At 39.6% G+C, this 26,504-nt stretch overlaps 1 protein-coding gene across 1 annotated transcript in view; it reads left to right on the top strand.

The window, feature by feature from the left end:
• The window catches only part of OTOGL (otogelin like), a 107,113-nt gene that overhangs the window by 1,854 nt on the left and 78,755 nt on the right, over nucleotides 1-26,504 (top strand). The window contains exons 3-21 of the mRNA XM_063134987.1: nucleotides 1,453-1,501; nucleotides 1,922-2,050; nucleotides 4,023-4,089; nucleotides 5,671-5,769; nucleotides 6,749-6,903; nucleotides 8,060-8,181; nucleotides 8,627-8,832; nucleotides 9,618-9,745; nucleotides 11,336-11,442; nucleotides 13,944-14,050; nucleotides 14,784-14,909; nucleotides 15,827-15,935; nucleotides 16,107-16,153; nucleotides 17,396-17,541; nucleotides 19,363-19,489; nucleotides 20,889-21,066; nucleotides 23,449-23,573; nucleotides 23,998-24,207; nucleotides 25,360-25,525. Coding sequence (XP_062991057.1) covers nucleotides 1,453-1,501; nucleotides 1,922-2,050; nucleotides 4,023-4,089; nucleotides 5,671-5,769; nucleotides 6,749-6,903; nucleotides 8,060-8,181; nucleotides 8,627-8,832; nucleotides 9,618-9,745; nucleotides 11,336-11,442; nucleotides 13,944-14,050; nucleotides 14,784-14,909; nucleotides 15,827-15,935; nucleotides 16,107-16,153; nucleotides 17,396-17,541; nucleotides 19,363-19,489; nucleotides 20,889-21,066; nucleotides 23,449-23,573; nucleotides 23,998-24,207; nucleotides 25,360-25,525 — 2,403 coding nt within the window. The remainder of the gene's footprint in view (nucleotides 1-1,452; nucleotides 1,502-1,921; nucleotides 2,051-4,022; nucleotides 4,090-5,670; nucleotides 5,770-6,748; nucleotides 6,904-8,059; nucleotides 8,182-8,626; nucleotides 8,833-9,617; nucleotides 9,746-11,335; nucleotides 11,443-13,943; nucleotides 14,051-14,783; nucleotides 14,910-15,826; nucleotides 15,936-16,106; nucleotides 16,154-17,395; nucleotides 17,542-19,362; nucleotides 19,490-20,888; nucleotides 21,067-23,448; nucleotides 23,574-23,997; nucleotides 24,208-25,359; nucleotides 25,526-26,504) is intronic.

The raw sequence follows: 26,504 nt of genomic DNA, 5'->3' as shown, positions 1-26,504 counted from the left end.
TTTAGATGACTAATTATGGTCAGGAAAGCCGTTGTAACTGTAACAATCACGCAACAGTAGATGAGCTGAGTTGCATTTTTTTTTTAATCTTGGAAAACATCCATGGTTGCCCCCAGTTTTGATTTTCATGCAAAGCCATTGCTATAGATGATGCTATAGTTACCGAGGAAGTGCAAAACCCTTTGGTGATCTAGTAGTAAACCGTTGAAGACTAAGCCAGTGAGATGTAATTCTAATACGAGTTTCAGAATGCAAGTTGTAAAAATAAAAGTTAAGGATGCAATCCTATGAATGTTTAGATAGAAAAAAAGCCCTGCAATTCCCAGCATTCCCCAGCCAGCCATGCTCGCTGCGGAATGCTGGGAATTGTAGGATTTTTTTTTTCTGTCTTAAACATGCATCGGATTGTGCCTTATATTCATGAAAAAGCACTTGTGAACTTCACCATTTCCTTCTCTACATTAGTTGATGAAATAGATTTAGGTTTTGAGATCATGGAATTTCAAAATTAATTTCACAAAACCAAAATTGGGCAGATCCTGATTAGACTGTCTAGTTCACAACTTGCCCAAGGTAGAGGATATCCCATAAGGGTGTTCCCAACTGAACTAATTACCTGTGGGGAGTGGTGCTCCCTCACTGTCAGGTATGCTCTTGTTTTGTTGGGGATTTCTTGCATTGGGGAGAGAGGGGCTAAATGCCCTGGAAGGCCCCCTCCCACTCTATGATTGTATGATTCAATGGGCAGCTTATTACTGTTCTTATAATTAGGGTCCTGAATTTAAATTTATGCATACCCTTAGCTGAATAGTCCCATTCAGGGCTCTTATTTAAAGGTGAAGGCATTAAATTTAACTCCCATTCCAAAGACCTGGTGCTAATCAGTTTCTGTTGTAGAGGACTATACACTCATAGGTTCAGTTGGTGCACCGAGCAGGGGAATTGCAGGTTGAAAAGACAATTTGCACCCATAATTCCCCATCCAGTTAGATATGTGCACAAAAGCCTCCCAAGGAGTATCTAGCTGACAAAGATTAACATATGTCATCATTCCTGTTATTTAGATCCATTGCTTTGATCTTATTCTCAGCAGATAAAACAGGAGGGGGAAATTCAATACCTGAAAACTATCATATCTTCATTTTTTTTCTTTTCTACAAACTGAAATATATCCAACTAGGAATATCTCTTAACATTTAAAATGTGCACTAAACAGTTTGTATCCACGAGCAAAAATGTGGCGCTCTTGTATTTTGTCAAAGGAGAGAATGAAAAGGGGGAACAAATGTGAATGTTAACTTTTCTTTTTTAAAAAAAGAGAATGTTAACCCAAGAAAGGTGTCTTTGATAAAGTGAGAGAAATCAGAGAGAAACGCCTCTCTCGTGGGAATTTGCTTATTCAGGTTGCTCCGAGACCTTTGATTATACAAGATCGTTTTTGTTTTCTTCCAGGAATGAATTTAATGCAACTCGTCAGAAAAGAGATCTCTTAGCAGCCGAGGTAGGTTATACCTCAAAAGGAAGAAAAGAAAAACCCACACACTGACACTCATCTGCCTACAAGGGGAGTTTGCTACTTCTACAATGAAGTCTTTGTAAAGCAGGATGGAAATGGTAATAGCAAGGCATGGATGAGGAGTAGCTTTTCCTTTCCTGTTTTCCTGCCATTTTCAGAATGCAAACCTGCATTCAGCCATTCATTCCTTTTTTTTTTTGCAAATCACTTCTTGAATTAATCACCCCCAACAAGCTAAGTGACGCACATCAAACAGAAAAAGGGGTCTTTCACTGTTATCTCTTTTGTGAGAGCAAAGAACAAGACTCAAAATTTTGTTAGTGCTTGGCAAAAAGCACAATCGTGCAACAGTAGATGAGCTGGGTTGTTTTTTTTCTTCTTCAAATGTTGGTGTTTTTGTGACAGCTTCTGCTCAGCTCTACAATAGATTCCCAGGACAATGTTGGTACTTGTGAAAAGTGTTCTCCCTGCTACAGTGCCTCACTTCATCTGAGGTTACTGAAGACTGACCAGGCTTGTAATCTCAGTTTCAAGGTAGTTTTAATGTATAGTTTTCTCCTGGTTATCTCGTTGATAGTAATGGGGGTAGGAACCTGGCTTTCTGGTCAGCCCTGGGCCCCTGCACTGGCTAAATAAGCAAGGCTCTGAAGTCCAGGAGTTGAGATGTCAAACTCTGCATCAGCTGCACTTGGAAGATGTTGAGATTCTTCATGGTGGTTCTGATGTTCTGTTTCAGACTTTGCCTTAAGGTACTCACTGAACTGCAGATGGGTTCACTCCCGTGAGGCCTCCATTTATATATTTTTAAGCCACTGGCTTGACTGTTGTGAGGCCTCCATTCTTGCTTCAAGATACTAGCTTTGCTGTTGTGAAGCTGCCATTTGCTTTTACAACATCTTCATTTGGGCTAAGAGTGTTTCTGCTACTCTTTTACACACCTACCTTACACCATCCCCTCCCCACAGCTGAAAGGGTGCATCACCTTCCAAACTCTGATAATCGTCTCCCAATCAAAACATTCAAGACAGATCTTCAATTATTCTCTAAGCTTTAGCTCCCATTAAGGAAACATCTACCAATCGTTCTGGGTCATTAACCTTCAGAGCCCTGGCAAGGTTTGAGCCACCACTCCCTATCCCACTTTTTCTTTTAAGCTGTTGGTAGACACAGCAGCAGCAGCACACTTCTCCGTCTAGGGCTGCCTGTGTTGTTGTCGGGAAGAAAAATGTTATTCTGGTCAGTTGAGGCTATAGCCGCACACCATTTTTAACTTAACCTATTTCCTCAAGCTTGAGAATGGTGTGAGCTGAACTAATCCAGTGCAGCCAACGAGGGCCTGGAGCACTGAGGGGGGCAAGCCCTTCATTGGCCCCACATCCCCAAAGGCAGTGTCTGATGGTCTCCGCTTACTGCCACCCACATACTTGGGGAAATAGTTTAATTTAAAATGGCAAGCTCTTCATTGGCCCCAACAGACACAGCCCTTTCCTTTATAGTCTGTTATAGCTTTGCCCTGCACCATCACCACCTGTCTGTTAGTCATTTGGTGGTTGTCTCAAACCTAGGCATTGTGGTCTGGCCCTAGTGGCACCACTGATCTCCCTAATGAAGGCTGCCCACGAATTCATCTGAGGAAACAGTTGCACACTGTAGGCTTATGTCTGTAATCTATAAGCACATATGTCCTGCATCACATGTGTTTTCTCATGTTGCGCTGCACCTGCTCCTCCATTAGACAAACAAGATTACCAACTGGGTGAGCCATCTAACTCCTAACACTAGTTTGTGAAGGACTAGGTGACTCTTCAGGACCATCAGTGAAACAGACGAGTGATTTATGAAAAGCAATGTACTGTAAGGTTTTGCAAGGGGAATTTGCTCACTCAACTTGAGATAGTTTGTTTAGTGTGCAAGGAAACCCTAAAAATCCTACTCATCCTACTCATACATGTATTTATGAAACATTAGGTTTCCCTCCAAATTTAAGAATTCCAGGAAAAAATAAGTGTGTTCTAGCACAAAATTCTAAATTATTTTTCATGTTTATTTCAGATAGTGAATTCTAAATTCTAACATGTGTTTCATATGAATTTTAAATGCATTTGTTTTCAGTACTGCTCACATAGCTTGCTATTTTTCTATTTCAATGTTCAGTAGAATGACATTGTTACAACATATCCAGTGTTCAAGTGGTTAGGCGCCTTGGGCTTCTCTTGAATGTGATCTCTGTATGAATTCAGGATCATTTACTTCAGTAAAAATACATATTAACCTTCTTTTGTACAGTTATCAGAAACAATGGGTAGGATCCAAACTTGGTAATGCTTAGAATAGACCTATTAAAACTAATGAGACCTAATTTAGTCATGATAATACTTACGTCCCATTGATTTCAATGGGCATACTCTAAGCAGGACTCAGTCTGGATCCATTTCATTGATTTGCACTACTAAGCGCTTTAGATAGACATGAATGATTTGCTTTTGTCTTACTGTTTCTATTATAGACTGTTGCAGTTTCCTCTGGGGTTTCCATTCATGAGGCATTTTCTCAGACTCAAAATTCATCACAAGGTCAGTATCATATCATTACTTTGCTGCCTCTATTAAAAGAGATTAGTGAAATGCTCCATATCCATATAATTATGTACAACTTAATTCTGTTTAATCTATTACTAAGAGAGCTGAAGACAGCCACCAAAACCTCAGGCCAAAAACATAGGAAAACTTACCAACAATTCTATAAGTTTAATGTTAACAGCTAATTTAAGGCAGATCCACCAAGATGAATATAGCCCATCTATCAGGCATTGACAAACCCCTGTTTTTATAGCCCTAGGCAAGCTGAAAAACAGGTGGTTTAGGGTGCAATCCTATGCATATTAATAGACAGAAAAAGTTCTACAACTCCCAGCATGCCCAGAGGCAGTCATGCTAGCTGGAGCATGCTGGGAATTGCAGGACCTTTTTCTGTCTAAACATGCATAGGCTTGCACCCTTATTGACAGAGCTGGCCCAAGACATTTGACTGCTTGCCGTGAAGGACATCTTCCTGCTGCCTTCAGATGCAATGGATAATGCTGTCCCATTGCCACTATGGTAGCAAGAATCAACTCCCCATTCGACATACAGAAACCAAATGAATTGGCAATTGAACCTCATTTCAATAGTGGCATCTGGGAAGCAACCTTTATGGCACCCAAGAGCAGCAGGCTAGGTCTGTTGTACAACTATTATTTTTTAAAAAAGTATTTAGGCCATCTTTCACACACCAAAGTGGGTTCCAGGGCAGTATACCAATGTATACCCTATAATAAAAACACAACAATCCATTAATCCATAAAACTAAGGGGAGTTCAACCAGCTGCCTTGCTGCAACTCTCTGCCTCCCAGTATCTACTACCTGAGGCCAACACCTCACTTTGTCTAATGGTTACAGCCAACCCTGCTTATTGACTCCTTTACCGGCTGTCCTATATGTAGGCTGCATTCAACTTGGGAGGTTACAACTTGTGCAAGTGTGATTTAAGGGGTGCAATTTTCTTTAACATGAGTGACCCAAATCACCTAGAACAACCTTCCCCTACTTGGTCTTTATTTATTTATTTATTTATTTATTTATTTATTTATTTATTTACTGCTTGTTAGCTGAGGCTCTCTGGGCAGTGTACAATTAAAACCATTAAAAAATCAACAAGTATGCAAATAAATTTAAAATGTTAAAAGTTTAAAAGGGCAATGTCAAACCATATAAATTACAGTACAGGGACAGCCTGTGTAAAGAAGTATATTTTCAGGAGGCGTTTAAAGGATGTTACATTTTCCTCCTCCCGAACTGCACGAGGGAGGATTTTCCAGAGGGTGGGTGCCGCTACAGAGAAGGCCTGCCACTGAGGTTCTTCATGATGACATTCCGTTTGTTTCGGAATAGCCAGCAAGATCTCCTTTGAAGATTGTAACTGTTGTCTGGATGTATAAATGGAAGGTGGTCTGCTAGGTAGTAGGCAGTCTGCTAGATATGTTTGGCTCCCACTGGTTGGGGGATGCTGGGAGTTGTAGGACTTTTCTTTTGGTCTAAACATGCATAGGATTGTGCCCTTAGGATGGGAATCCAGTTCTGGTGCTCACGAGAGGCTGGCTGTTTTTGCTGTGCAGGTTCTTGCCTTCAGGATTGCCTTAATGGAGCAGTTTGCACAGAGGCAGGAGTCTGCGACTGTGAGACATTCCAGGCACAAGGAGAACGGTGCCAAACTGGTGAGTATCCATCATAGTTTCAGGAAATGAGTTTTGTTTGAAGGTGAGAGATTAAACCTAGTTTGTTGAAATAGCACATATAATGCCTTGGCAAGTTGTTTCCAACAGTTTTATTGGACGTATATTGCAAACGTGTTTCTGTGTCCTACTATTTTAATGATCTAGGTTTAACCTCTCACCATAATATGACATGTCTCCAAATGTCTCTGCCATGAAGATCCTTTGAAAAAATTGGAGGATTATCTGTGGCTTTGGCTTCTTTGGGTCTCTTTATTTAAGCTCTTTACATTCTTATATTAATAACCAGACAATTCAGCATGCGGAATGTATGTGTGTGTGTGTGTGTGTGTGTGTGTGTGTGTGTGTGTGTGTGTATATATATATATATATATATATATAAATCTCATTGAAATTTATGTGACTTTGGTGCAAACGAGGTGCACTTAGATTTAATATCTCCTTATGAATTTTGAACTTGAGCAACATTCAGTATGTGTGCTGTTTCTCCTCTCTGCTGTATTGTGATGGGAGAAGTGAAATTTCTTTTATTCTGTAGCTTTTGTTCCATCCTGAATCCATGTTTTAGGCTGCAAACCAAAGACAGAATTTATATGCAAGGTAATACAACTTTCTTTTACTAGTGTTGGAACTTTCCTAGATATTTTTACTGCAATAGCTCCCCTACCTAAAGAGGCAAGCTGAACAGTGACTTGCCTCTTTGGGAGTGAGCGCTATTGTAAGGAAATCCTCAAAGGAAACCCAGCCTATGCATATGGTTCCCTAACTTGATGGCAAATTAATTCTTTGGATTGTGATTATCCATATTTTCTGACTTTTGGATCATTCATGTTTATAACTGGAATTTCTAATGCATCGCTTTTAAAAAGTTCTATATGAATACATTTGAAATGGGCTGTGTTGCTATTGCCAGGTTGGCTTCTGTTGCTTCACTTGGAAAACAATACTTTGCTCTCTCTAGTTCCTAATGCTGGCAAAGACAGAGATGGAATTTGCAAATCATGGGGGCAGCATCACTTTGAAACATTTGATGGCATCTACTATTACTTCCCGGGAAATTGCTCGTACATTTTTGTGAAAGACTGCAGTGATCCAGAGCCTCAATACACTGTGTGGGTAAGACTGGGAATTTGGATGAAGGGGGAAGTGAAAACAGTATGAAATGTAAGTGTACTCTTTCCTTCCATTTCCTGTGACAGACTCCTCTGTAGTTATTCTGCACTGATCCCAACTAAGCTGGCATAGATATACGGAATGGAAAGAAAAAGCATGTGTGTTCCTGTATCTGCATACATATTCAGGTTTTGTGAGTTGAGGCACACATAATTGACTGGTCGATTAAAAATTAACTATTTGGACCTGAGACCTCACAGCTAATCTAAAATGACAAAAAAGGAAGGAGAAAGAAATGTAGGCTTGATTTAGGTTAATCAAATGTGCCAAACTGTGTCCAATAATATCAAAGACTGTGGGTTGTTGTTGAATCGTGAGTTGTCATTAAGTGCAAACCTGGCACTGTGGTTTAATAATGGGTTGTTAACTATGAACAACCTGTAGTTCACAACCCAACAACAATAAACCACCAGGTTTTTCCTTGAGTTGTTCATGATTACTTAATTTAATGTATTCTGTGTTAGATTCTGTTAATGTATAAACATAGATTCAAAAGACAATATCAAATGAGTAGTGCATCAAATATCCATTGAAAAATGCCCTAGAATACTGAAGATCTGAAATAAGAGAGCACATTGATCCCTAACATCTGCTAGTAATTCCATTCTGATATTGCTAGCATTGCAGTTGTACTGTCATATTGTGTCAAGTTATTCTAGCATACATAACAGTATGCCCCATCTTAAGTTGTTACAACTTTTAAGATTGCTTTTAAGTCTGTGTTTAAATATTAATTTAATAGTAACCTTGGGTTGGTAACAACTTTAGCCTCATAGGTCAAAAATTGCAGAGAAAGAAAAACACAGTGATGCTGTTGCTTTTCATTCTATATTTTCTGCTTGGGTACAGATACCTCAATGCAAAATACATGTCTGCATCATTGGTTGTGAAGGCCACAGAATTTTGATTTGATTTCTTCCCATAAAATTAATCAAAATGGAAAACAACTCTTTCCCATTCTATGCTTTTAAAGAGCGTTGTATGTACCTGCATTGTGACGCACCTGACATGATACCTAACGCAGATATTTCTACATAACATATGATGAACAAAGAATAGATTTGTTACTTGTGTGTGTGTCTATTTCTTTCCCTTTAAGATCAATAACAGCCCACAGTGTGCTGGTTCAGTGTATTCTTGTTTGCGGTCAATCAGCTTGTTCTTCTCAAATCAGGAGGAAATACTCATACTGGGGCATGAAGTAAGAAAGGGTAGAATCAGGTAAATAATAAAGTTCAAGTAATTTCTTTCATAAGCAAAAATAAAGTATTAAGACCAAAATGATTAAATTATTTCAACTAATACAGTTATATTCTAGATATTGTGTGATAAATGTTTGATGTATGAAATATAGGGTTAAGAATGGTTTAAAGTGTGAAAGTCATTTTTCTCAATTATAGCATTTTTACATATATATTTCAATGTGAAACAACATCTAAATAACATTATGATTTGCATGATGGGAAGAGAAAGGGGTTGAACTGGTACATTTTTATTATAACTTGTGTAATGTAAATAAAAAGATAATTTCTATATTTATTTTTATTTGTACCAAGGTTGCATTTTTGAAAAAGCAAAGATTTCTTTGTGCTTAAATGGATAAAAAGAGAGCATGACTTACACTTGACTTGGCATCTTTGAACTGGAATGTGTTTTGCTTTTCCAGGTTGACCTTGCCCCAAACAATTGGAAATATTTTCATTGAGAGATTAGCAGATTACATTCTGGTGAAAACTACATTTGGCTTTTCCCTGGCTTGGGATGGAAACTCTGGGATTTATATTAAGCTGACTGAAGAACACAAGGGGAAGACATGCGGTCTGTGTGGAAATTATAACAATGACACATTGGATGATCTCCTAATACAAAACGGTAAGCAAAATAGCCCAGGCATATCATTTGTGAAGACAGATCTCTCGGATCCTGTTTGCTAGTAATTATCAGGGTAATTACAAGGATATTGAATCTGTTTTTCTAAATGTGTTTGGGGATGAGTTTGGGATTAATATTAATACTTAGTTGAGAAAGCCATTCCTTCTCTTAACTATAAAGCCCATTCTTACATCTGTTACTTTAAGGCAACTAATCATAGACCAGGCATGGGCCTTCCAGATGTTTTTGGAGTGCAACTCCCATCAGCCTTAGTCAGCATTATCAATGGTAAGAGATGATGGGAGTTGCACTCCAAAAACATCTGGATGGCCACAAGTTGCCCACCCCTGTCCTTGACTGACATTTCTTTTTCCATTAGATTTGCCCCTCTAATGTTCTATCAGCATCCTAAGTAAAGATAATACATAAAATAGCAACTCAATTTCCCTGTTCATTTCCAATTCCCTTCAAGTATTCTGTGCAGCAATTTCGTGTGTTTAAATACAGAACTGCCCCCAAGCACATAGAAAGAGATAGATGGGTGGTTTCCAGTGGTTCATTGTGGCCTACCAGTCTGACATGACCTTGTTGATGACTTGGGTCGAGGGTAGTTCTGGCCATATATCCAATGAATACATAGGAGGGAGCCACAAAGTACTTTCCATAATTGAAAAGCACAGGGCTTATTTGAGTATGTGAACGAATACTGCAGTACTATGTATATACATTTACAGTATGCTGGCAATATGTCGCTTACTCTTATGGAAAATTATGTTCATCAATAGATGACTATAAAGAAGATATTGCTAAATTTGCAAACAGTTGGTCTGTGCAAATCCCAGAGGATGCAACTTGTGTAGCTACTGCCTCTGATTTTCCTAGCCCCTGCAACATTGACACAGAATCTTATGAGGTAGGTGGCTAGTTTGCTATTTCATAGAATAGCTTCCAATAAATTTATCTTTATGTTTTGATTCTGAGAGCCATGGAAAAGGACTATCATCTTCTTTCCTCCTCTCCATGAGCCTCCTGAAAAGCTTCTCTGGAGGGTCTGGGGATCGCCCTTAACAGCATGGAATGGGGAGTGAGAGCAGGAAGGGGAATTGCTCCAAACTGGACTGAGGCACCTTGCGAAGCATCCTACACTATTCAGGAGGGTCCCCAGATCCTCCAGAGAAGCTTTCAAGAACATATTAAGAGCCTTGTTGGATTATAAGAAAGGCCTACTCTGTCCAATGGCCAATCAGATGGCTATGGGAAGCCCACAAGCAATACATGCATCCAATTGCACTCTCCCACAAGTGTTTGCCAGCAACATGTATTCAGAAGCATACTGCTATCATAACTAGAAGCCTTACATTCCATGAATTTCTTCACACACACCCTTTTAAAGCCATCCAAGTTGGTGGCCATCACTACATCTTGTGGTGGAGAATTCCATAGTTTAGCTATGAACTATGCAAGGAAGTACTTCCTTTTCCCTGTCCTGAATCTCCCACCATTTAGCCTCACTAGATGACCCTGCATTCTAGTATTATGAAAGAGAGAGAAAACACTTCCCTATCTACTTTTTTCCACATTGTGCATAACTTGATACACATCTACCATGTCCCTTCTTACTCGCCTTTTTTCCTCTAAGCTGTAAAGCCCCAAATACTAAAACCTTTCCTCACAGGGGAGTTGCTCCAGTCCTTTCAGTTGCCCGGTTGATCCTTTCGGTTGCCTTTTTCAGGGTGTTTATACAGGGAACTGCAGAGTGAAGAATGGGAAGGGAAAGCTTCCTTTTGTCGGCTTCCTTCCACTTGCAGTTCTCAGGATCCAAGTTATGGAAAATGTCTAGTTGTCTACCTATCATCCATTCGGATGACACCTTCTCTAAATCCTCCCACGCAATTGTATTTTAAATTCAATACAATGAAACATAAGCTACAAGGAAACACAAAAGTGTGTATGTTTTTATGCAGTTATCAGAATTAATGATAGTTATTTAGATTTTAAGTTGTTGCTTTAGTCATAATACAACATATAGGTCTACATCTGAGTGAACCCTCATATGGGAGAACACATTGACATTGGTAAGTAGGTTGGACCAAGAAGTTTAATCTGATTATCAGCAGTTCAGGGGCAAATAATCCTTCAATATTTTTTCAGGAATGTAACAAAGCTAGAAGAGGAGTAGTTTTGACATGCTTACTTGCTAAGGTATACAGTGCATTGGACTGTAGCTGATTCTATTGCCAAATTAAACTACAATTTATTTTCCGTTTTTGCTGTCTCTAGAATTGAGACCTCCCAAGGAAAATGTTCTCTGTTGCTTTATTTCTTACTTGAACACATGTTGCTAAGTCAATTTTTTTTGAGAAGGGACAGTATTTGAAATGTAATTAACAACAATTGAAAGGTTATAGTGAAAATCTTACACGCTTTAGGGAAGGTTATTAGGTCATGGCTATCTAATGAAGTATATATACATTAATAATCTTCTGTATTCTTCTCTGCACAGAACATCTACTTCAAGTGCCAAATACTCTTACAGTTTCCTTTTCTAAGCTGCCACCAAAGCATAGATCCTTACCCCTATATTTCAAGCTGTATGAATGACCTTTGTCGGTAAGCTGAATATAAGCACTGGGGTTTTGTTTGTTTGTTTGTTCGTTTTGAGTTGCAAGGGTATTATATACTCACCATTATTGTTTCCTTGTCTTGCTTCTTAATAATATGGAACAGTTCAAATCATCTATAGATCTGTTTATTGCCAACCCAATCCAGATTCACTAAGTGTTCCTGAGGTCATGTTTTTGAAACAGCCCCAAACAAAACAACGGTGAACCATCTTTGTTGCTTTGCTGGTGGACTGATTTGAAGAGCTTCCTCTGGGAAAGCTGGGGTGGGGGATAAAAGCCCACCCTCCATGGGGGTGGTGGTGGCTTCAGTTGAAAGGGTGCCCCACAGATGGGAGACCAATATACTTGTGCACAGCTGTTTAATACAGTTCACTAGAAAGATCAAACCAGTCCATACTCCAGGAAATAAAGCCAGACTGCTCACTTGAGGGAATGGTATTAAAGGCAAAACTGAAGTACTTTGGCCACATAATGAGAAGACAGGATACCCTGGAGAAGAGGCTGATGCTAGGGAAAGTGGAAGGCAAAAGGAAGAGGGGCCGACCAAGGGCAAGATGGATGGATGATATTCTGGAGGTGACAGACTTGACCTTGGGGGAGCTAGGGGTGGCAACGGCCGACAGAAAGCTCTGGCGTGGGCTGGTCCATGAAGTCACGAAGAGTCGGAAACGACTGAACGAATAAACAACAAGAAGAAAAGCAGGGAAGAAAAGAATGAGGCTGCTGTGAAGAGCTGATCCTGTGAAAAGTCGGACTAGAGGGCAAAATTCCGTCCTCCCCATGGTGGATCGTTGGGCTCCCTACTCTCAGGTCCAGTTTTCCCAGTATGAGCTCTTCAAAGGAAGATTATATTGAGAAATGTTCTCCAGCCTGGATTTTAAGTTGTGGACTTCTAATGGCCACTACTTCTTTGGGGTGAGCAGTACTGAGCCCCAAAAGCTCATTTCTAGTCCTGAGTCCAGCAATCTTCACAGGCATCTCTGCCCACTTGTCTAATTGGAAATTTCAAACAGGCAAAGATGGTATGTTGAGAACTTTGGGATGTATTTCTTGGATTTCATTAATTTGGGCTTGGGTTATTTATGAAAGGGAATTCTTGTTGTCCGGTTTAGTGGAGGAAGCCGCTTGCGGAGATATCGTTTATGTATGCCAAGTCACTCATTCTTTTGCGATTCATTTAAATGGATTATATGTGGTAAGATAAGGAGAGTCTGATGGTAACAAAAGAACATAATGGAGCTTGACATGGTGACTTTATAATAAGGGATTTCAATCTACCAGCATGCATACCCTGTGATATATCATACTAGAACTCTTGGAAGCTAGAACGTCTGTTGAAAGGTAGCAAATTTCATTTTAATGTGACCATCATTGGCTCGGATCCTAATTTCTTTTCTGTGAAAAGAACAGAGCTCCTTTCATGGAGCAGGGTTTACCACTTGTGCAACCTCCTGTAGCCCCTGATAATCTGCTCCTTAGGGTTGTGAGACCATCTGGTACAAAATAGCATGTGGCACAGGGGGCTTCAGCAGCAACCAGAAAATCACTGAAAATCAGATCCAAGCTAACATATAGAGGCCTTATTATAGGCATTTTATGGTGTCTTAAACTTTCAGATCCAGAAGCTACCCTTAAATAACTCCAAAAGTAACTGTGGGATACAGTCTTGTTTATTTTATATTTTTGTCTTTGATTCTCCAACCCTGCTGCTTCTCTCCTCTTGCCTGCTACTGATGTAGGACTATCCTACAGCAGCCATTCATAATGCTCCCACAATGCATGACACCCCTAAATTGCATCTCTCTTCTTCAGTGACAATCAGCTACAAGGGAAAAAAGAAAAGAAAATGATTGCAGCACTGTTGGTTCAGCATCCCATAGGCTAGATCACAACCCACTGGTGGAGGCATGAAGTGCTAGTGGATGCCACTGTTTTATAGCTGTAGAACAATTATTCTTAGCCTTTGGGGACCATTATTCTGGCATGGCTGTCCTTGAAGATCCCCAAATTTCCCCACCTTACAGCCACTCGTTCAAGAGTGCTTGAAAGAATTCCAAATTAAACTCAGCTGCTGTGTTTATTTTTGTAGCTGTGACCTTGTGAAACTATATATGCACACAATAGAAAATTGCACGCGCAGCAGACATTTTCTGTATAGTTTCCACAGTATGTGCTTGTACTGCCAAACAGTACGGCTACTTCTAAGTTTAAATTTTAAGATTTAAACCGGGAAGTGTATTGCCTCTTCTGCCTCTTCAAATAAACTTCTACCCCTTCAGCATTTTCCTTCATTTTCATTGTGGTCTCAGGATTACACTTTACCACTATAGAACACTAAACAAGGATTTAATTTGTCATGAAATAAAACTGCATTCTGGAGTTGGCTTTTCAAGACACAATGATGTCAATACTTTATCTTTTCGTTTTGAAGTAGTGATGGCCCTACACAGGTAGTTTAAAACATAAAGACTTCTTTTACCATTTCAGAGAGGATGATGATGAAACTTACTGCCGAGCAGTGACAGAGTATGCTAGATCATGTTCACATGCAGGTTACCCAATACGAGATTGGAGAGATGACTTCCCAGCATGTAGTAAGTTTAGGTTGTGTCATTATTTTTTTAACATTGCTCCACCACTGGTCAATGTCAGTGGTTCCGTCTGTGTTAAAAGTCCTTCTTTGACCATTCTTTTGTCAAGTAGTATCTTTTCGGTGGCATTGAACCATTTCCACTGTGGTACCCAATGGTCTGGTTGGCAACCATTCAAAGTAGGAACCAGACTCTAACTAATAGACTTCAGATGTTTTGCATTGTAAGCCTACTTGGCTAGAACAATACATGTAAGGAAGATGATTGAAGTTCATGCCAAAAAATACATGTAAGAAAGATCATTCAAGATTATTGCATTTATTTAATATTTATTTATTTATTGCATTTTTATACTGCCCAATAGCCGAAGTTCCCTGGGCTATTAGTATTAAATATTGATATGCCAGCCCTCATTATGGTATATTTTACAGTGGTTTACATGAGATTGTGAGTCTCTTTTTTGGACATGGTTCTGAATCATGTAAATGTGCATTCTCTAACTTTGAGTAATCCTATGAAGACCTTACTCTTAAATTTGATTTTAAGAATTTTGGACTTGAAACAAATGCTACATTTTGTATACTAGTAATTCGTTACACATTAGTATTACTGCAGTGAATTAACAGTGTTGTTTTTTATTAAAAGGTTAATAAATGGTTCGTGTGTATTTTGCCTTATTAACCAAATGAAATGAACAAGAACATGATAATGTCTTATTTAACTTGTTATATTTTAGCTGATACATGTGAAGATAGTTTTATTCACCGGGATTGTATCAGTTGTTGTCCACCAACTTGCACCTTTGAGAAAGATTGTCTTGGCAGTAACCTCCACTGCCTCGATGGATGCTACTGCCCAGATGGCAAGTATGCTACTTTTTATTAATATTACCTAAGTGTTGAACTACTCTGTATTGAACTACTAAGTGTTGAACTACTCTGAAAACAAGACAAGAGTCTTTAAGTGGGGACACTATCTATTTGACCTGGTCTCCAGAAATTCCTATGGATTTCCTGGCTGCTTAAACAGAACTACAATTCTGTATATAGCTGGTAGAAACCTCAGGAAAATACACCTTACATCTCTGGGTCAATCAGTTTTGGATAACTTGTAAAGGGTATCACCAAATATGTGAATGACAAAATAGATGTACAATGAAACCATGGTGTCTGATAGGGTACCTTTAGCCCTGGTTACAATGGTTTTAATGTATAAAGGCACAATCCTATGCATGTTTAGACAGAAAGAGGTCCTTCAATGCTGGGAATTGTAGGACTTTTTTCTGTCTAAACATGCATAGGATTGTGCCCATAATCTCTTAGTAATAGAATTATTTTGTAGTCTGTCCAGAAATAATTCCCCATTTTATGCCACAGTCCAGTGGGTACACACACTGCACGCTGGTGCAGTTGTAATATGATGGTCCCTTAACCATGGTAAGGTTAAGGGAATGAACTAAGGGACTGTGCATTCCCTTCCCTCTTTAGTGCAAATTTTCAATTTCTTCCTGTCACAAGCCTCAACTGTGGTTAAAGATTATATCGATTCAGTACTGCTATTAACTATGCTAATATTAAACAGAGTCTATCTTAACCAGGGTTTGAGAAAAGGTCTATTGAAGCTCTCACATTTCGATAGGGCCTTATCAACATCCCTCCTGTCTTCATGTAATTGATTTTAACTTTACATTGAAAAACATCCTTGCTGCATAGTGAATGCCAAGTAAAAGCTATATTTTATATATATTGTGATCTCATTCATGATGTTTTTGCAACCTAGGACTCATACTGGACAATGGAACTTGCATTTCTGTGTCTGATTGCCCTTGCATTTATCATGGGACAGCTTTCCCTGTCGGCGCAAAAATTGAACAGGAATGTAGTAATTGGTACGTAGTTTTTGCTTCTATCATTGTTCTGCCATGTATCTGACTGCCTATAGTTGCTTTACTTTAAAGTATTTGCCTTTTTATATTTCTGTTGGGGGAGCAACTATTTTTATGTAATTGCATTTATATAATAAATAACAGCATTTTTTTCTCTTTTGTATTTTTTTTTAGTATTTGCGTTGGTGGCATTTGGAATTGCACTGAACATGATTGTCCAGGTAATTGTTTTTCTTTAAAAGGGGTGTGTGTGTGTGCATGTGTTGAAATCTAATGAAAACAAAAAATATGCTAAATGTCCAACCACTAACAGTGCAATCTTATGCATGTTTACTAAGAAGTAAGTTCAATGAGGCTCAATCCCAAGCATACATTAATTGATTAGATCTAGCCATAAAAACAGCCAAACTAGAAAGGTCTTACAATACTTCCACATGATGCTCAGGTTCAGGAATTTGTGTGTGTTCAGAAGAATTAAGTCCATCATTTGGGGCTGTAGATGACCTAATTGGTGTGTGTTAGCTTACACTGTACATGCACCTTACAGCAATGCTCATGTACCGATATAGGAAGTTAGACATTATTAGCATCTAGCCACACATTGGGACAATATTTACTATGCATATGATCAGAAGTAAAGCATGGCAAAAAAATTCCTCACAATATCGCCAATTGTTACAGCTTCCCATATGTTTTCATGGTCACTCTGATAAGTTTGCAACTGGCCAGCTTTAGATGATCTTATCTCAATTTTGCATGCACATGCTTCATTTTTCCCTTTGCATGAACTGTGATTAGACCAGGGCAACTCTAATTAACTGTAATTTCCTGTTTCATTTGAAATGGGAAACTACAGTTACCAGGTGCAGACCAAGCCAGGATCTTAAACCAGCTTCAAAGTATGGTTGAAGAACTTAACTTGTTCTGCACCTGGTAACCATAGTTTCCTAGTTTGGATGAAATGGGAAATAATGGCTAATTAGAGATGAGGAACAACTGGGCAACGTGGGAAAAATGCTTGTTTGTATCTCAACATTAAAACAACATATGATTTGTCTAAAGTGGGCCACTAGTTTTGGAAACTACCAAATGAGAATTCCCTCCTTCTCTCAGACATGGTGCACAGAAGATGTTCTGGGTTGATATATACACCCACTGCAATCTATACACTCATTGAGAAGCATGGAATATCTTGGGAAGAATTTAACACTTTCTCTTATGGGTATCCCCTGAGCACTGTATCACAACCTACTTTTGAAAATCTCCTGAGTTTCAAAATCATCTTGTAACATGTCATAGATCAGCTATTGTTATAGCAGGCTCAAGAAATAAAAAGGATAAAAGAACTTTCAGAAACTCACATTGCAGTATTCGAGTTATTTTGCATTTGCTCTTATTGCTTGTTACTCTGTCATCTGGATTTCTGCAATACAGTTTTTCTATTTATCTTTCTTTGCCTCAAGCTGAATGTTCAATTGTTGGCGATTCCCATTTTACAACTTTTGATGGTCGTCATTATACATTCCTTGGGGTTTGTCAGTACATTCTGGTGAAAGGCACTGGAAAAGACAAATTCACAATCACTTTGCAGAAAACTCCCTGTGGCCAGGTAAGGTCACACTTCCATTAAAATTCCGTGGTGATAAATAAATACCTACAGATTTTATGCAGTTAGAGCCAATAAATTAATTCAGAAGATTAGCAATAAAAAAATCACTTTCCCCCCTTAATATTGAGTGTCTACCTGATCATAACCTGGATTTTATTTCGGCTGTAAGGACTGCCTTTTGTAAAACCAATTGCGCCTTTTACTGAGATTAAGTCCACAGAGCTTTTCATTCACGCATGATTACACAAGCATCTACATATTTGGTTACAGTCTGAGCAGGTGTCTTAGACAGATAAATGCTCTTGGTGACAGGGCTGAACTGGTTTGATATACTGCCAGCCAGATAAGAGGCATTTTGAAGTTGACTGAGATATTTATTTGATATTTTATAAGCTCTCTCATTTCTTGGAACAATAAATCTGAGAGCTCACAGAATAATAAAATATCAGTGATAGGGCATTTCAGCTGGTGGCTAGTTAAATCCAGAATATGCTAGGATTAACCTCTATCTCTTACATACGAAGCCATTCTTTGATTTTTGGAGAATACCTACTTTTTACTTAGTTAGAAAGTGAACGACTTCTTGATGGTATGCTGCAGCTCTCTCCTGTAGCTCTAGTTCTAATGTAGTAACTAGACTGGGGTTCAAATCCCCAACTAACCAGGAAGCTCGCTGTACCAGTCACTCCCTCTCCCAGTCTAACCTACTGTGAGGATGGGGTCTGGGCTCCCTGGTTTGGTTTCAGATGCTAAGACAGACTAGGAGACAGAACTAGAAGTCCAGCCAAGACAGTGAGCAGGGAAGGAAATTCCCCCAGAAGTCAGGGAGGAATCTTGCCAGGAGCTTATTGAACTGGAGGCTCATGTTCAGAGATTGTCTTCCCCCTCCACACCCCAGGAACTCAGCTTTTGCCAAGAGAGGAGGGAGTATCAGAATTGACAGATCCCAGAGTCCGCTACAGGATCAAGTGGGTGGAGGTGGGAGGAGGTCCGCCAGACTAGCTCTGCATCAGAAGTTGTGTCAAGAGGACCCTCCCTGAAGGAAGAGTCTGGTAAAAGCCTATCAGGCATGGTGGGAAACTGTCAATTAGTTGATAGGCAAGTGCCTTGCTTTGCTTGGCTAATTAACCTTAGAAGATAGCTCCTAGCCTTCACAGTCCCTTCAAGTATGAGAAAGTGGTGGGGTTTTTTGGTGGGTTTTTTTTGCTTTTACTGAATAAAGACTTTGTGGATTGCACAGTGAATCTCTTTGTGGTCTCACATTTCGATGGGAGGGGTTGGGATCACCACAACACGTACCTCACAGGTAGGAGGGTTTGCTATGAGGAGAAAGTTGCCCTGATCCTTGAAGAAAGGCACAATAAAAATGGAACATTGATCAAAATAGAATGTAAGACAGCAGGGGTGGGCAACCTCAGGCTGGGAGCCAAATCCAGTCAGCCTTCTGGAGTTCTCCAGGTAAACACTCCTGCCTTCTCCTGGCTCCACCTCCTTTCACCCAACTACCGATCATCTGGTGGTTTCTCTGCTTTTGTGCAGTTTCCTCCCATTCTTAAAGATTGAAATATCTCTCCTATGGCTTAGTTATGGGCAGTAAGAGTTTTGAGCTGCAGCATGCTGGTATTTTTAAATACTTTTGGCCCTACCTTTTAAAGCTTTGGCCCCTCCCACCACTGGAATGCGGCCCTCTCCAAAACAGAATTCAACCCTCGAGCTGAAAGGGGTTGTAACCTGTTTAGTAAACCTGTACAGTTTCGTAAAAGTTTGTCTATGTCTTTTCCTTTTCACATGGGACCCAACTGCCTTCCTTGGTTCATCCAGAACCTTGATCATGTCTGCATCCAGTCTGTAACACTAGTTCTTGAAGATGACATGAGCAAGCAAGTGACTCTGAACCGGGGTGGTGGAATTCAGTATGTTTCTTCCAACCAGGGTTTTAACCTTAATGGTAAGATACTTGTCTTATATTTCCAGTGAGGTTTATATTGTTTCCTTCATGTTTGTAAGCATTCTTAATAGATTTTAGAAGAACATTTTAACCAAACTGTGTTTCTGTGAAAACATACAAACTTTTACACTGAAGTGTGTGTGTTCTTATGCAAGGACAAAGGATGAGTTAAATAACACTTTTAAAAAATGAGTTAATATCACTTTATAGACAAATCAAAGTTTCTAGCTTCAGAAAGGTCTTCTTCAGTTTTGGAGCTGAAGAATGGGCGAAGCTAAATCATTGAAGGCATTGATAGATTGTCATACAGACTTCACTCATCATGTGAATTGAATTAAGTAGTTGGCCTACATCTTTGGAATTCTATATGTAAAAGCAAAAATGCATGAAATGAAGCAAGTTATGTAGCCCCAAGCGCTATCTTGTTACAGTTAATTGATATATTATGCTTTTGGAAATGAATGATTAGCATACAGATTTCACTCATCATGTGAACTGAGTTAGGTAGTTGGCCCTCATCTCTGAGGTCCCTTACGTGAAAGGAAAAATACATGAAATGAGGCACCTTTTATAGGCTTCTCTTGTCACAGTTAATTGATATATCATGCTTTGGGCACCTTGTCAGGAGACTCCTCTGTGAAAGTATGTTAAACATCTTTCATTCTGGTATATGGTATATATAAATTAGCTGCAAGGGAATATTCTATTTAAAGTGTTTGTCACTTGAGACTGGATTAACCACAGAGCCTCATTCACCCTCCCTGAATTCCCCACTTTTTAGGAGGCTCCAACAGGATTTGGAGTTGTCGCCATTTTCAGTTCTTTGGTGTTGTTGGTAAATGGAATAACAACTGCAAAGTTGCTACATATGAAAATGCTATCTGCTTTTAGCATTAATGTCCATAATATATGCTGAAGATGTTGAGTGATGAAATAATTTGTGGATTGAAGTGTGTCGAGTTTGAAGGTTTACCATGTATGGGTACCCTCAGGAGAATGAGTAGAAATATGAACAAGGAATTGCAATTCTGTCCATATATATATATATATATATATATATATATATATATATATGACTTGGGTGCAGACTTGCCCTTTGAATGGAAGGATACCTTTCACGGAAGGCTCCCACTCTATGAAACAAGCAGAAGTGCTTTTTGTTGATTTTCCTTTCTCCAGCATCCCCCCACCCACTACCTCCCATACTGTTATAGAGGGTCTCCTCACCCTGCAGAGGGCTGACAAATGAAGGAAGAATGGGCGAAAACCACTTCTATCCATTCCTCCAGTTGGAAAGTCCCACAGGAGCTCATATATCTATATCTGTATGCAGTCTTACAGCCCTGGACAACTATTTGATTTTTGTTTATGGATTTCTCCCTCCTTCTATTATGCCTAGGATATGTTGAAGTGCAGAACTTGTCTTCATTGTTTGTGCAGCTGAAAACTAAATTTGGTTTAAGAATGCAGTTTGCTAAAGATGGTGAGAGAGTGTATATTCAACTCGCTACTGGTTGGAAGAGAAGAACTTTGGGTCTATGTGGAACTTATAATGGAAATTTGAGAGATGATTTTCTGTAAGTTTGATTTATACAATTACTTCATTATTAATTTGTTTATCTTTTTACTCAACCTATACGTAAAATTTGGGGAATTAAAGTCCATAATAAAATAAGCGCTAAGGTATAGAATGCTATACTATATCTTATAGGCTAAATTTTGTCATGCAGCCCAAATGATAACACAGTAGAGTTTTCCTGGAGAATGCTTTTGCTTTTGTTTCACTTCTCTCCCACATTACATTCTCTATGCCCTTTTCAAAAGTCCTTGGCATATGGTGGTTGCCATCATGAAGATGCTGTCAGGTGATCTCTTGAATGTACAGCAGAACAAAAGGGAAAACTAAGACCTTGAAGTGTTCTCAGTATACTATAAGCCAATGTTCACATTTTAGTTTAATTTTTTTAAAGCCCTGAATAACAATTTCAGGAATGAAAATATTTTCATGGACATGAGTGGTTTATGTACACACGCTGAAACATATACAGTTGTGCATATGTGGCACTAGAGCATTAATAAATCCTGCCTATGACAGAAAATCCATTAAAGCTGTTGAAGGTTTTCTTTATCTTCTAATTAGTAAGGTTTTCTTTATCTTCTAATTAGTATTAGTCTTCTTTACAACAGACTTTTATCTCACACTTTTACTGGGGTTTCTGCTTTTGGAACCTTTACAAGATTAAGATCAGCTCCTTTACACATGTTTATATATGGGTTTCGGGGGAATTTTCTTTCTCTGCAAGTTCCATATGTTTCATTATATAGCCACTAGATGGTGCTGTGGTATAGTTGTGATATAACGGAACTGCACAATTACACACAGCCGTTGGAGCGTGATGCAGAGAAAATAGTGCATTTTCCCATTATGAAAAAAGCCTGGATAAAGATTATAACTCATAGGAGAGGCCCTGGAGGGTGACAATGTCATGTAATGAACCTGCAAGTTTCTGCAAATGCCCAATTACAAGTGCACAATAAAAGCTTCATGTAGAGAAGCCCTAAGCCTTCCCTATGAATTACTGGGAAGGAATTGTAGTTCTTGTGCTAAGCACACTACAGAATCAGCCTCCATCCAAACATTGACCTCTTGCTTATAATGAGCTACAATTGCATCTATTATGGGGTGTACTAAGTGTATTTTAAGATTTTCAGACTCCCAGGTCATGGCTGTTTTTCTCTTCATATGGCAGAAAAAGCAGTAAAGATGCTTCCACAAGGAATACTTAAAATACTGTGTATATGCATATGGTAGCAATGGGGAAAGTTTGTGAGCAACCAGTAATGTGTGCTATGATCCAACTTTCAGGATGCCGCAGCATATGTTCTTTTGCGTTGATTTGCAACGGCACACTGAAAGCTAAATTCTGCCTGTGGCGGCAGATGCACCTAGGCCAGATCTACACCTTGTGTTAAATCATTAAGAATATAGAATAAAAAGCAGGATATAACACTATAAAACTGGTATATGGAATGTGGATTGTGTCCCAACAGTTATCCGTGCACTTCAATACTATTTATTTATTTATAGCCAAAAAGGCTCCCAGAGCAGCTTACCACCAATAAGTAAAGAAGACAGTCCCTGCCCTCAGGCTTACATTCTAAAAAAGACATGAAACATGAGGAAAAGGGGATGGGGAGGGAAGAGGGGGGGGAAAGAAAAAGAAATTAAGGTGACTGATTCAGCAGGGCTGGTGGGAAGGACCTGCTGCCCACTCTCATTTCCCAAAGGAAGGACAGATCAACAGCACCTTCTTCCCCACAGGGTCATGATACCAGTTAGCCCAGGGGTGGGGTTCAACTGGAGCAGGCCTTGATGGTCTCTCTACCTGCTCCTGTCTCCCTCGCTTCTTTTTCCATACAGGAAATATCATGTAGTTCTAGCCCAAATTGGCTTGTCACAGGCCGACAACAAATACATGCAGGCTTTCCCAGAGCTTTTCCTGCCCCTATCATGCCTACAATGGCCAATCGAATGGCCCCCATTTATAGTGCTATTTCATTAGTCCCATAGAGTAACAGCATGGCGGTGTTGGATTTTTAATGTACTGACTCAGTACATTGATTCCTAAAAGTCATATGGCAACTGTGCAAATTGATGTGCTGACGCCCACTAGTCCAGATAACAGACTGAGAGAGTGGTGGCATTAGCATATGTGACACAGTACTCTTGGAGAAATATCAGGTAAAGCGCCACACGGTTTGCCATCTCCTGTGTTTGAATACCGGTCCCCACATTTCCAGTGTAGCACAAAAACTTGAGCTGGTAACACAACTACCTCCCATATAGATGTTTTCTAGAAGATGCTGGAGAATATCAAGTTCTCCCGGTGACAGACATTTCCTCTTGGGTGGTCTAGGTCTTCTGTTTAATCCTGTTCATTCCCCACCCCCACCCCCAGTTCTCCAGCAGGAATGATTGAAGGAACTCCGCAGCTCCATGCAAACGCATGGAAGGTTTCATCAGCATGTCATGTGCCTGTCAACATCCCTGTGGTCGATCCTTGTAACATTAACCAACAAAACGGTACACTTTTACTTTGGAAATTTGATTTAGATTTATCCATAATACCATTATTAGGCCACAGTTCTTTTCCGGCGTATATTCTTTATTGATACCTACATCATGTTTGGGGCTGTTCCTTAGTTCTGTCCTTCAGTCTTGGAATCATTGTTTTGGTAATAATCTCTCTCCTTTTCCCCCCTTTTCTTTTCTTTTTCTTTTAAAAACATCCATTGATTTAAATAGCCATTAAATGCACATTGCTTTCTTTGGATTGTGCCCATGGAGGTCAGTGGGATGAATTCTGTGCCCTTATATTTGCATGCATTGCATTTTGACCAGCTTGCAATTTTGTTGTGGTGTACATTATCAGTCTTTACGAGTTACTTTTGACTGAGCGCTTTAGCAGCATTAGCTTTGCTATAAGCCAAATGTCACTTTTCCTTAGTTGGGTATGCATCCCAGTGTGATCTCATCAATCAAGAACTTTTTGCTCCATGTCATGTCTACATCAGTCCAGGATTATACTACCAGCTGTGCCGCTTTGATGCTTGCAAATGTGGGAGCAGCTGTTTGTGCAATGCACTTGCGCACTATGCCTATGTATGCAGAAAGCATGGAATTACTATTGACTTCAGATCTCATGTCTCATACTGTGGTAAGTTACTGAACACAAAAATGGTTTTCTATGAATCGAAATGCTATTAGGATGTATCCATTCTTAAACAAAACGAAAGCTCTGGCTCTGCTTGTTTCTACCTGAATTAGTAATACCATTGCTGAACATTAAATTTCTGAATTCCTCCTTGATTAAGCCAGTAAGATGAAGCTGGTACTACATAAGGTCCTAGAATTTACCAGCCACTCCTTGTTTACTGAGAGGCAAGTGCTTTAAGATATCATGAAATCAACCCAAACTATCTCTGTGTTTAGGAGGAAGAAAGAAATGGACCAGTTTTTGTTTGACATGCTCTCTGTCATCTTCACTTAAAATTTAGAAGTTTGCTGTTGACTGATTAACTCTCTCTCTCTGTAATTTCAAATTAATATATAGTTAATATACTGTATGGAGAGCTAAAATTATCAGGGGATGTAGCACATTCATATGAACAAATGCTAGTTTGTTTACATACCTGACAGAGGAGGAAGAATAAAAACAGTGTGGTTCAGTGGTCATCAACAACCTTGGGAATTTGTATTAAAAACCCTGCTGAACTATAAACATGATGGCCTGATTCACACATAATACTAACCCAAGATATTTAAAAATCTTCACTTGTAGTAAATGACCCAGCATGTTAGTTTATGCTGCTTGATCTCTCCCACTGTGAGCAGGAGCAGTTAAATAACCAAAGGGTGCACCATACCTGGGTTGTTTAGTGTGAAGTGTCAACCTGGAACTCTGGCTTGTCTCTCTCCTGATAAGTCAGAGTTGAAACCCAGAGACAAGCCAGAGTTCCAGGTTCAAATGTTGCATTAAACCACCTTAGATGCTTCCAAGTAGAGAAGGACCCAAGTAGAAGCGAAGCATGAACTAGTACCCTGGTTCATTTACAGCAACCCTGGGTTAAAAACACACACACCTTGCATGGCCATTATGTGTGAACTGAGCCAATGAGTGAGATTGGATACTTCTCAGCTTCAATTCCACACCTATAAAATGAAAACAATATTGATATACATCAATCTGCACCTAGAGTACAAATTGCCCCCCAAATGCAAGCTATTTTGTTTAAGTGTGCTAATGCACCTTGATGTCTGGGCATGTATTTTCGTTTTGACATACAATCAATACGTTGTGTCTCCATAGCATTAGTGTGCAGAAATGGCATGCTGTATCACCCATGCACTTCTTTCTGTGAGCGCTCCTGTTCTTCCCTCTCTGTTTTGGATGTTTGCAATCATGATTGTGCAGAAGGATGTAATTGCCCTGATGGAAAATACTTTGAAGAATCCATCAACTTTTGTGTGCCAATGTAAGCAGCTATGTTAATTCTTTTTTCACCTGCAATGTTGTTGTTGTTTTAAATATCCTAGCTCTAGAGTTCAGGATATTTTTCCTTATTTTTTCCTCCTTGTTATTAAAACGTAGAACTAGAATCAGACCCTTTGGCAATAACAGCTCTCCATAGTTTGGCTGATGCAATCTGCAATGAAGTGTGCCATCACTGGAGAATAGGGGCAGCTTAGTCAAATGCTGCATGGTGTCTCAGAAGGCAATGCAAACCTCCAGTACCCGTAGCAAACCGGGCCGGGCGGGGGGGGGGGGAAATCTCCCCAAATATGATTGCTGAGTCAGGTTCTGAGTATGAATAACGACTACCCACTGAGGCTTCCTAAAGGAAAATTTACTGGGGGAGACAAAAGCCATGGCACCAGTGTCCTGTCTTAGTGATATCTAGGTGATCCTAGTGATTCATTTTTATTATTTATTATTTACTACTACATATATTCCAATTTTTTCCTCTTGCAAGAAATCCAAAGCAACTTCCATGGTCCTCCTCCTGTCCATGTTATTCTCACAACGACTTTAGGATGAAAGTCAGTGAGTGGCCCAAAGTCACCTAGTGAGCTTCATGGTCAAGTGGGGACTAGAATCCTGATCTCCCAAGTCCCTGTCCAGCACTCTAACCATTATACCACTCTTTGATGCCCTTAAATTGTAAGCCAAAATCTTTTTCCTGAGATTGGCCACCTCACTGTTGCTTATTGGCAGGGTTAGTCATGCCCAATGGGACAGTTCCTTTCCATAGTTATACCAGTTCTTTAGGGCACAATCCTATGTTGGTCTTCACCTCTGCGTTTCAGCCGCCCTGTATTTCTGCTAGACAGGTGATTTCTCCCATCTAGCAGCGACGCTTTAGAGAGGGAGGGAAGGAGACTTGGGGTGGCCATAGGATTTAGCATAAGGCAGCCACCCCATTGACCTTCCCTTTCCACTCCCAGTAATGCCCC

This window comes from Elgaria multicarinata, chromosome 9 (genome assembly GCF_023053635.1).
Source record: "Elgaria multicarinata webbii isolate HBS135686 ecotype San Diego chromosome 9, rElgMul1.1.pri, whole genome shotgun sequence".
NCBI lineage: Eukaryota > Metazoa > Chordata > Lepidosauria > Squamata > Anguidae > Elgaria > Elgaria multicarinata.
Note: the sequence above shows the minus strand (reverse complement) of the source record. Positions and strands in the feature narration are given on the sequence as shown.